The sequence below is a fragment of the Neolamprologus multifasciatus genome, chromosome 2 (assembly GCF_963576455.1).
Source record: "Neolamprologus multifasciatus chromosome 2, fNeoMul1.2, whole genome shotgun sequence".
NCBI lineage: Eukaryota > Metazoa > Chordata > Actinopteri > Cichliformes > Cichlidae > Neolamprologus > Neolamprologus multifasciatus.
Window position 1 is genome coordinate 22,665,124 of NC_140440.1, and position 11,472 is coordinate 22,676,595.

At 40.1% G+C, this 11,472-nt stretch overlaps 1 protein-coding gene across 5 annotated transcripts; it reads left to right on the forward strand.

Annotated features, from left to right (window-relative positions):
* LOC146524351 (cytoplasmic polyadenylation element-binding protein 4-like) lies at positions 1 to 11,154 on the forward strand. 5 transcript variants are annotated; one of them, XM_085172205.1, is made up of 11 exons: positions 2 to 171; positions 1,051 to 2,170; positions 2,279 to 2,377; positions 3,233 to 3,326; positions 5,553 to 5,576; positions 5,931 to 6,107; positions 6,352 to 6,441; positions 6,541 to 6,659; positions 7,141 to 7,255; positions 7,341 to 7,522; positions 7,677 to 11,154. In XM_085172205.1, the coding sequence occupies exons 2-11, from the start codon at positions 1,106 to 1,108 to the stop codon at positions 7,902 to 7,904; spliced, it is 2,193 nt and encodes a 730-aa protein (XP_085028331.1). In that variant the 5' UTR covers positions 2 to 171; positions 1,051 to 1,105; the 3' UTR covers positions 7,905 to 11,154. The 5 variants fall into 5 exon arrangements, with proteins under 5 accessions (XP_085028361.1, XP_085028331.1, XP_085028347.1 ...); XM_085172221.1 differs by having other exon boundaries at positions 3,236 to 3,326; XM_085172212.1 differs by lacking the exon at positions 2 to 171 and adding an exon at positions 178 to 619.
* The last annotated feature ends 318 nt before the right edge of the window (positions 11,155 to 11,472 follow it).

The window sequence follows — 11,472 nt, forward strand, 5'->3', positions numbered from 1 at the left end:
GTTGGAGCTGGGGGCAGGGCTTGTAGACGGAAGTGTCTCCCGACTGGTCCAGCTGTCATCTAGAAGAGAGTGGAGACCATTTACACCGGCTGCATAGGAAATGCAGAAAAAGGAAAAAAACGCTAAAATATGGCAACATCTAAACGATAAGGTCATGACGCCGAACTGAAGGTAGCTATGCCCGACATGTCGACGCTTACACACGTCTGTCGTTACGTTGGAGTAGGTGTCGAAATTGCGTCACGGTATTTCGGGATGTACAAATGATGACAAGGATTGGTAGGCTGTGTGACATTGAACATACAGGACACGAAACAGACGAGGTCGTTTAAAGAGCCACACACCGGTTCCAACATGTCACGTCGCGAAAAACTCTGAGGTTTTTGACGCTGACGGAAATTCGAGGAGACGTTGCAGCGACTGAACTGGTTTATTGCTTTCTGGCTGCTGTGCCAGTATGCTACAACGTCTCTGCAGTTATCGGCTATTATCCTAGCCTAGCGACTCGGTCAAGGGAACTACCCTAGATTCAGAACAGACTGGAGACGTCATCAATATTTTCCTGTATTTAAGTGGTTGCTTATGGGGAGGTCATTGCTTGGAAAAGGGAGATTATTCGGTAGGTGTTCCTGGTGTTGGTCACCGTGACTCTTGAGCGTTCGTGGTTAGCCTGCAATGCATAAACGTACTTTAAAAGTGACTGCATGATTAATGGGGCACATGGAAGGTGGCGGAGCAGCTGTTAGCTTGCTGCTAGCTGCGTAACGACCTTTTGGAGACGTCAGCTTCACAAGCTTAGACTGTTAGCTGCCTGCGCTTGTTTTTCCGTGGTTGCCTTCCTGCTTTAGTGTTATATTTCATCTGAGGCCTCCCATAGCCAAGCGAGTCAATGATTTAATCTCATTGATTGCATCACAAGACCAGGCAGGGTGCAGCCCAAGCACATCTACTGCGTTTGCAAGGCTGTGTGTGTGTGTTTTTTCTTATTTTCTAGGTGCCAACTCTAACAATCTTTTGAAATTTTGTCATACATTTTCTACCACATTTTAGAATAAAGAAGACGGAGTAAGTCAAAAGTGAGCTTAAGATTTACTGGGTGTCCTAAATGGGGGACTACGGGTTTGGAGTTCTGGTGAAGAACGGCAGTGGCAACAAATCTACTTTCCCTGTAAGGATCCCTCCTCACCTGCAACCCCAGCACTCTCACCACCCTTCCAACCCCCCCAGCCCCCCGTCCTTTGTAAACAACACCTGCTCCACCAATGGGGGAAGTGCTTGGCTGTTCCCTGCTGTAACCCCGCACACTAACATGCAAGATGAGATTCTGGAGTCAGAAAAGTCCAAGGCCTTGGACCTCCAGGATATGCAGGAGAAATCTCAGGTCCAGGCCCAGCCTCAGGCCCTGTCTCCAGGCCAGCAGGAGGCCGGCGGAGGCTTAGGAGAGCTTGAGGGAGCTCTACCTGACGACGGCTCCCTGGAGAAGGGTACTTTGGAGAGCAGTGCTGGCAAGGAGAAGCTGAGGATGGAGTCTCCGGTGCTAAGTGGCTTTGACTACCAGGACACCCTGGGAATGGGTACAAGCTGTGCACAATCCACTTCTTCCTCATCTTCTCTGACCAGCTTCAACAACTGGTCTCCTGCTGTCCCATCTACCCAGTCTCCTGTGGTTGGGGAAGACGTTGGAGGTTTCTTTGGTCCCGCTGGCTCCAATGCTAATGGACCACATTTGCTGTTCCACAACTTCTCCCACCATGCTGGCCCTGGCTTTGGAGCAGGAGGTAGTTTCTCCCCACAGATTGGACCAGTCTCCCAGCATCACCCTCCCACACCTCACCCTCAGCACTACCATCCCCAGGGACAAGGGGTTCCACAGCAGCACAGGCGCTCCCCAGCTAGCCCTCATCAACCCCAGCCTTCCTTCCCTCCACATCCCCATCGCACTGGACCATTTACACAGCTGCCCCACCTTGCTCCTACCCAGAACAAACCTTCCTCCCCTTGGGGAAGCTACCAGAGCCCCTCCACTCCCACATCCACCTCGTGGAGCCCAGGTGGGTATGGTGGCTGGGGAGGTACACAGGGGATTCGGGATTACCGACGGGGTGTCGGCGGCGGGATGTCGGGCCTGAACTCTATTTCGCCACTGAAGAAGTCCTTCCCTAACAATCAGGTAGACGGGGCTGTCATGGTTAATCTCATACTGTGTATATTCATAGTAGATATTTGCATTTGCTGATACAAAAGAGACTTGTCATACAATTATTAACATTTTCTCCAGGTTCCTTTGCAAAAGTTCCCCAGAAATAGCTCTGGCATCAACCACAAGGGCTGGGTGGAGGACAGCATGAGCCGCAATGACAGTGTTTATCCTTTCCAGGTAGGCATACAGGCTAAAATAAAACACAGGCTGTTGTTAAGGGAATTACTCAATATCTAAATTAAGTAAGTTCAGTAGGTATTGTGAGAAATGATGAACAGATATGGACAGTGATTGTATATGTGCTTTGTGTATTTTTAACAGACTAATTAAGTATGTAATCCTGTCATACTTGCTCAACTGTATCAAATGTAACAAATGAACCATTGAGCAAAACGGGAGACGTGACAGGCAAGCCAGCTAAACGGATGACTTCAGACTTATTGTGTACTAGAGATTGTATCTAGATCATTTGGTTAAAAGAGAGCTGTCTCATCATCTGGTTGATTACATGGGTTTCCTACTGTCCTGATTTGAGATGTCTTGCGCTCTGCTGCAGCTTTAAACACACTCGATATGCTTTTATATAAAGTGACACACTTTTACTTATGTAGTCTTTATCACCAGTTGTGTGTTGCTCACAGATTTTCTTTGTTTTTAGAATTTTTAAAAATTCAATTCTCCTCAGTTTTGGTTAGAATTTGTATTGATTGCAATGTGGTAAAACCAAAAGTAGCTTTTTTTTGTTTTGTTTTTTTTCTCTCTCACCGGCTCATTTTGTGCAGTGTATCTTCCTATCAGATGCTATCTGATTCAGTGGAAAGATGTCACATTATAAGCGAATGCAGATGACTTTGTAACATACTTTGTCTCCATTTTCTGTTTAGTGCTCTGTGCTGGATGTCACCACAGGGAAAAATGAATTTTTATTTCTCCTTTTAATACTTATTAGCATCATGGGTATCTCACAGCTTATACTGCTTTAGATGGTGATTTTGGGAAGTGAGGAAGCTAATTGTTTTCCCCTCCTTTCAGCAGGAGAGAACACGGTCCTTTGATGGTTTCAGTATGCAATCTCTGGAGAACTCTCTGATTGACATTATGAGGGCTGAGCAGGATTCCTTAAAAGGTTGGTTCCCACACTAACAGTGAGACCCAGCTAAATTTTCTCACTGCTGGCTGTAAATAAATGTATTCAGAAATCTGTGTTTATTCGACACGTAGGAATTTTTTCCACATCCCCTGCAGGACTTGAGTAGCAAAATGCATATGTAATTGCATATGTTATGTTTGAATGTTTCTCTTGCAGCATTGTGCTTTGATGTTAATGGCACTACCCACAAATATTATTCAGCTTTATTAAATTTGTGCTTACTGCAGGCAAACTGTTGCATTAGTAGATTTGGATATTATTGACCTTTCCAATATGGATGCCTATATCATTTTCAATTCTTGGGTTGCAGTCAGACAGTCAAAACCCCTCAAAAAGTTAATGTAGCTGTCCCTGAACACTTTCCAACAACCTTAATGGATAACATCAGGTCAAGGCAGGATGTGAAGGAAAATTCTTAAGGACAGCCACGGTGCCAAGATAATCAGAGTGCACTTTAGACTAGCTGTGCAATTATGCAACCTTAATGTTGTCAATGTGGTTTTTCTATCATGAAGCTAAAATCTTCCTAAAAAAGGTGGCCTACAAAAACCCATATCTGAAGATGCTTCACCTTATGTGACACCGTGTCATTTCGTGCAGGTTGTCCACCCTATAAAAACTCAGTTTAAATAATTTGGGGTCAAAGGTGGAACCACTGCTTGCTGTGGCTGTGGGTGGAGCTACTGCAGGAAATTTAATACTGATTTACAGGTGTTGCTCATGATTTTTCTATCCACTAAAACTACCCCAGCTCGTGCTTTATAGAATTGGATGCTGTAGCCTGCCTAAAAGTTGGCTGGATCTTAAAAAGCAGCAGAGCAGAACTGACTCAACACCAAAGCCTACTCGTCGGTCATACCGATCGGGTGTTTTTATGAACCGTCTGAGCATTATCTCTTTCTTTTGTTAAAGATTGTTTCATGATTTATTTAGATAGATTCATTTATTTATTTATTTTTTTGGGGGGGTTAAACTCTAGGAGCAGCTCCTTTCCTTAAAGTTGTGAAAATCCCAACCAGTAAAAGACTATTTGACTGCAACCTTTCAACACCAAAAGAATTCCATGGCTCCCCGGCAGCCATTTTGGTAATTCCCTTGCGCAGTTATTGTGGGCTACGAAGACCGGCTTAGACTAAGTGAATTAGATAACCATAAATGAACACTAGGGCAAAAAGTCAAATCTGATTTTTACAAAGCCACATAAATGCCTTGGTGGTTTCCCCCAAACATGCATTAAAATCTAACCACGTACACTGTGAATGAGGCCAACGCAGTCTTCAGTCTCTCAGTGCAGAACATTACCTATCTTCTATTAAGTTATGAAACCAATCATGTGCAGCATTTTTCCACTGGCATTTGTTTGATCTCGACGCAGACTCCCTTATTAATAAAACATCTACCTTTTGTCACCATCAGTCAGAAGGGAGCCATTTTGCATCACAGCCAGTTCTGCTAATGCTAATTTGAGAGCGTGGATGCGCAAACTTTTTTTTTTTTTTTTTTTAACCTGGTCTTTGATCTTTTATACAGTCATACATGCCATTTTTAATGAGGATGTTTTCCATCTCTTAATTTTTTCCATCTCTCTCGGCTTCTCGGTAATCAAAATCATATTCCTGCGGTCATATTCATAGAGGTGAAACAAAGTGGTTTAACACACATTTTTGGCCTCATTTTAACGTATATTGCACCAAGATGCACATTTAGTTTACTTGTACTGACAACGTGAGTTGCATTTGTGGACTTTTCTAAACATTTTTACTGAATGCTGTCATTTTCCTTTTCCTGTACATGAAGAACATCCCCTCATCATTTCAGCTATTTAGACATGAGAGAAGGGAATTAATAGAATTCCTACTCCATTTGGGAATCGTTTCATCTCTCGGTTTTGTGAAGCCACTCCTGTGTTGTTGTTGTTGTTGTTGTTTTTGGTTTGTCATTCAGTAAACTTCAGCTTCTTTCACTAGGGGGGACATTCACCTCTACCATTGAATTATATATAAATGATATGCAATACTTCAGCTGAAGTCAGCATAGCAGACAACAGTGTCCTAAGATAAAAAAAAAAAGTTTCTTAAAATTGGAGTCAGACCTTCACAACTAATTGTAAATGGTTGATAGACATTTTCTATATATTTGTGTTTATCTTGTGACGTTTTTCTAAAAACAATTTAAGAGTGTCTTGTTTTGTTTTACATGCAGCAAGAAGTTATGGGAGAAGACGAGGTAAAGCTTGTTAATGTCATATGTCTGTCATTTTGATTTCTTTGATGTGATTTAAAGAGCATCAGTTGCCTCTGACATGATTGCTTTGTTTTTGTCTGCTTGATTTTTGTCTGCATCACTGATTATTCTGTCTTCACTGCTTGAGATCCTTTTTTCCTCTTCAGGGAGTTTACACCTTTGCAGGCTATCCATCAAGAACTAGTATTAATAGTAATCCTAATTTTATTGTGGGATAAGAAGTGGCAATTGTCCTTTTTTTTTTTTTTTTTTTTTTCTATTTCTTGTGATTGAACTTATTTGGATTAATTCTGATTGGAAGTTAAAATGTGTTAATTAGATCCTTCTCTCGATTAGGTCATTCGTCTTTGTTCCCCATGGAGGATGAGCGCTCTTTTGGAGATGATGAGTCAGGTGACCAGGGGCTTGCTGGCCTCGGTCCAGGCCACTGCTTTGCATCCCTTAATGGTGAACGTGTGGAGCGATATTCGCGCAAGGTGTTTGTTGGAGGGCTGCCCCCAGACATAGATGAAGGCGAGTCATGTTAAACCTGAAGGGGGTCCTTGACTAACTGCAGTTTTTACAATAATGAAATATAAACAACTTTTTCGTGTTTTCACATGTTTTATGGCATTTCTAGATTTAAGTTATATATTTACAAGATATATTTCAGCTACTGTATCAATGGTGTCCTGTGGTATGGTAGTGATATGAAGTGCCATTTTAAATAAGTTTGCTGAAGTGCTTGGTGACTAACTGTTCTTTTTTTGTTTTCTAGATGAAATCACTGCCAGTTTCCGTCGGTTTGGTCATCTTTTTGTGGACTGGCCCCATAAGGCAGAAAGCAAGTCCTATTTTCCACCCAAAGGTGCATCAGAAAAGTTTAATTTGATATTTTGTGCCATTCAGATTAAAAATTGTTATTTTCTGGTGAGCACTCATTGTTCCGAATGCCCAATATTTCCAGGATATGCATTCCTGCTGTTTCAAGATGAGAGCTCTGTTCAGGCTCTGATTGATGCCTGCATTCAGGAGGATGGCAAGCTTTACCTGTGTGTCTCCAGCCCCACCATCAAAGACAAACCGGTGAGTTTTAGCATTAAAGCTGCATCCACACCAGAAGTGACTTGCAATCATGTGGATCGCACATGTGTCGATGCCAAACGTGCAGGACCTAACAATCTTTCCTCAACTTCCAGACTGAAGAATATTACTGACTGGAATATTAACAGTAGTAAATACATTAGAGGGGTTAACTCTGCAATAAGAGCCTGCAAATGACCCGCCAGCAACTTCAAAGTTGTGAAACAAGTGAATCACTTCCAGCGTAGATGCAATGGGCTTTTTTGTGTCTATCCTCATTACAAATGTTTTGCATTCTGCTGTATGCTAAATGCAGCACACAAGAGGCTTCTTGTAAAAAGCCCCTGCCGCAACTGACAAGACTATTCAGACTGTTATAATCTATATTACATAAGCACCAAGGCCTTAAAATTATCAGTTCTAAATGTATCTTGGTCAGAAACAAGTAGGACACTGGGGAAATTATGTATTTTAAATTTTGTAGGTCCAGATCCGGCCCTGGAATTTAAATGATAGTGACTTTGTAATGGATGGTTCTCAGCCATTGGACCCAAGGAAGACTATCTTTGTAGGAGGTGTCCCTCGTCCCCTGCGTGCAGGTATACATTTGAAGTGACTAATAAATGTATCAAGCTTCTGAGATTCAAACTGTTAAAATCACTCTAAGTTTCATTGCTATTCCAGTTGAGCTTGCCATGATCATGGACCGTCTGTATGGGGGAGTGTGTTATGCTGGGATCGACACAGATCCTGAGCTGAAGTATCCAAAAGGGGCAGGGCGAGTGGCCTTCTCCAATCAGCAAAGCTACATTGCAGCCATTAGTGCCCGATTTGTTCAACTGCAGCACGGGGAGATTGATAAACGGGTGAGTTGATCCGATTCTAGTTCCATATTCATATCCTGAAAATGTAGATGGTATGTTTCAAAAATATAAATTTCCCACTTACCAGACTTGTCGCATGAATCCTAATCGTTCTCAGACTCCATTTAACCACATTGTACACTCTCTCTCGTCCCAGGTGGAAGTGAAGCCATACGTCCTGGATGACCAGCTGTGCGATGAGTGCCAGGGCACTCGCTGCGGAGGGAAGTTTGCTCCTTTCTTCTGCGCCAATGTGACCTGTCTGCAGTACTACTGTGAGTACTGCTGGGCAGCAATCCACTCCCGGGCCGGCCGCGAGTTCCACAAGCCACTGGTGAAGGAAGGAGGGGACCGACCACGACACATCTCCTTCCGCTGGAACTGAGACAAGAGACCTGGGAGGGACTGAGAGAAAGGGGTAGTTAAGGGTGGGGTATGGGCTATGATGAAAAATAAATGCACTTTTCTTTTAAGTTGAGAAAAAAAAATGGTAATATTGATAATTTATTTTTATTTTTTTATTTTTTTTTTTAAACTTGGGCCCACAAAAAGTAAATGCTAAGAAGAGTGAAATCCCATTTATGTTTTGACTTTGAGTGTGCATGAGCATATGGATGCATTAGATTTGGATTTGTTTCTTGTTGACTTGACTATATTTTTTTTCCTTTTTTTTTTTTTTTTCATGTTAGCTGGCAAAGCTGCTTACATTTGTTGATGAGAGTAACATAAAATTTAAGTGAGGTTCATCACACCTAAATCGGTATACTAACTATGGGAGTTTAGGAAGGGTGCATTTTCTTACTTTTTGCTTGCAGGATTAGAGAACAACTGTACAATTTACCAAAGGTTTAATGTAAATGGTTGAGGTGAACAGTGGTGGAACTCTGTTTCAGATGGATGGATGGATTGAGTTTTCCAAGCAGCTCAGCGTATAGCATCTGGCCATGTCACAAAAGACAAAAAAAAAAAAAAAAATCTCCCCCTCAGTTCAGTACACATGTTTAAGATTGTCAGCATGAGTTTTCAGGTCTTGGTTTAAAAGTCAACACTTTGTAACCAGAAAGGGCAAACCAAAGATTGGCCTAAACACATCACCTAAAACAGTCATTGATCTGAGGGTAAACAGGATAACGTTCTCGTACAGTGGAGGAATGGCTGGAGTTTTGGTTTGTGAGATTCAGCTAACAAAGACACAGCCCTCAGGGCTCAGGTATTGGCAGTAGTATTTACTCACTTTATATTGTCAGGGATATTAGCACTGGAAGCTAACATGCTAATGTAGTACAAACTAATGGGAATGCACAGTCCAGTCTCCCTGAGTTGTCCTCATGGTGTACCACTGCACGCTCTACCGTGACTGGAGCTTCTCTCACAAGTGTTGTGGTTGGATATGGTAGTAGCTAGAATTTGCTGTCACAGAGATAAAGATATTATTTTATACATGGCCTGCTGATTTTTGTACAGTGTTTTATAGCTGATTATTTTGTCATGAACATATATACATTTATTATGCACTACTTTTCTAAATATTTTTTTCAATAGTCATTTTAGGCACATTTTTCACAGATGGGAGAAGTCCTTTTGCAATACCTCATTTTTTTCACTTGGTGAAAAATAATTTTGTACCTTTGTTACTAAGAGATCTGCATTTATGGTAAACTTAATTTAACAAAAAAAGAATGATATTAATATAATTTTCAATTAGCTTTTATATATTTAAGTGCTGGTAAATCTGAAAATTGTCTGGTGCATTGGTGTGATTCTGTAGATTTAAAAAAACAAAACGACAGAAAAATATAAAGCTATCATTAGCCAGTCATATATGGATTCTCCTCTGTCCTAATAAACATCATTACAGGATCCTAAGGCATGGCAAGACCTTTCTAAACTGATTTTGATAGTCTTGAAAATGCATATAATCTGATATTTTGCTCCTAGGTGTAGTCACTAAGATTATCATTAGGGTAAATGTTTTGGCTTTGATCAATGTGAAATCTTCCCTTCTATCACCGGAGTGGATATCAGCTGTTTGAATATTTAGATCCTCTTTCTGGGACTGCCTGTGAGTTCTACTTATTCTTGGCATGCATAAGAAATAAAATGACTAGTGATAATGCAGGACCTAATGTAATGCACTAGATCTCCTTTTTTTCTCTCTCTTTGACTTTCTTTATTTCTCTTTGAGATTGCCTCTCTTGTAGCTTCTCTTTACATGATGGAGTCTGCCTTCCTTTACACAGACGTGATGTTTATGCAATCTACACAGTGACAACACTTTAGGTCTGTTTTTTGTAACATAGAGGACACTCAGTAGGACATAGGTGAGGAGACTTGATCACTTTGACCCCCTTTGTGATGTGGCATGCTTTGAGACATAACCTGAATGTGATTTAATGTTGCAAGTTAACTTTGAGCCATTATGTGCAATACTTATTCTTTCCAGAAACAGTTCTCCGCAGTGTAAGTCATTCAGTCCATATAAACCATGCAGTCATTTACACACCTTTGTTTCCTATTGTTCATGCTGATGTCTGCAAAAGGAAAAAAAAAATTTATACCTGAATTTATTTTTAAACATTAGTTTTGTGCTTATTAACATATTTTGCTACAACCATGCTACTGTGATTGAAAACATTGTATATACTAGGTCGATAATGTATTTACCGTTTGCTATATTTTCAGTTGAAATGAATTACTATCATTTTGATCAGTTTTTTTCTTTCTTTTTGTCATTTTTTTTTCTTTCTTTTTGGGGTGATGTGTTCAACTCGTTGACGTGTCTAGTTTTTCTAATTGCTGTATCTGTGCTCCACATTTTCACATGGGAAAAAATGATTATGTCTGTTAGTATTACTTGATTGCAAAATTTCAATAGTTTTTAATTAAATGATGGGAAGCTTATATTTATTAACTTTTTTTTTTTTACCTGATATCATTTTGATTTTTTTTAAAGTCATTTCACATTTATATGTAAGTTCCAATTTTTATATTTTCTCGATTAATTTGCGCTACAATACAGACGTCAGTTTTTATAGTTGGTTTGTAGTACTGAAGTAAAACAAAGATCTAATGACATATATTCATTTGCTGCCAACTGTTTGTAACTGTATGCATACATTTGAAGTATTTGTAATGTGAGATGTTGAACGAATAAAAAAACGCTGTGAGGAAGAATCTGTCCAGTGTGTTAATAGGAAATTCTCTAAACTGGAACCATGCATCTATTGCCATTGTTGTGACAGGGTTTTTTTTTGTTTGTTTGTTTGTTTTTTTGTTTGTTTGTCTGGTTTTTTTTGTTTGTTTGTTTTCTGGCACAGCCGTGGGTTAAATCTGCTCAGATTAAGCCGTATTTAAAGACTGTTGCTTGTTTAGTCTTCTGTCCTGAAAATCTTTGCCTGTGTAGCTGCATTTGTTTTCCTTTTTAAATTTATTCAAGTAAAAAATTTGCAAACATTATGGGTGCATCGAAGATTGTTAGTGCAAACTGCAAATCTAGACAAACTACAATTTCCAGACTGTAATAATTTTTGTCCTTGGGCTAAACCTGTAGTTATTATCTTGAAACATCTAATTAAGTTTCATGTTCCAGCTATTCCTCTAACCTTTTTATGTACTTTATACATTTTTTTTGTTTTGTTTTTAAAAAATACTCCAAACGTCCATAAGTGGGTCAATGACCTGCATTCATTTCTTATGGAATTTCATGGGAATTTAAAATTTGTAACTGTCAGAGAGAGAGAGATTTATATTTTAAAAAAAATTGGTCCTTAAGATTATTTTACAAATGACAGACAGCATTCATTCAGCATTCAGACAGTGATTCATCAGAAGTGATTGTGCATTACAGGGGGAGGTTTCAAATGTCTACTGCACATGCCAAACAAGCTCATCAAGTATGACCAGAAGATCTTCTGGGTTTGTGATGCAAGGATCCTCTTTGCAGTATTTGGAAT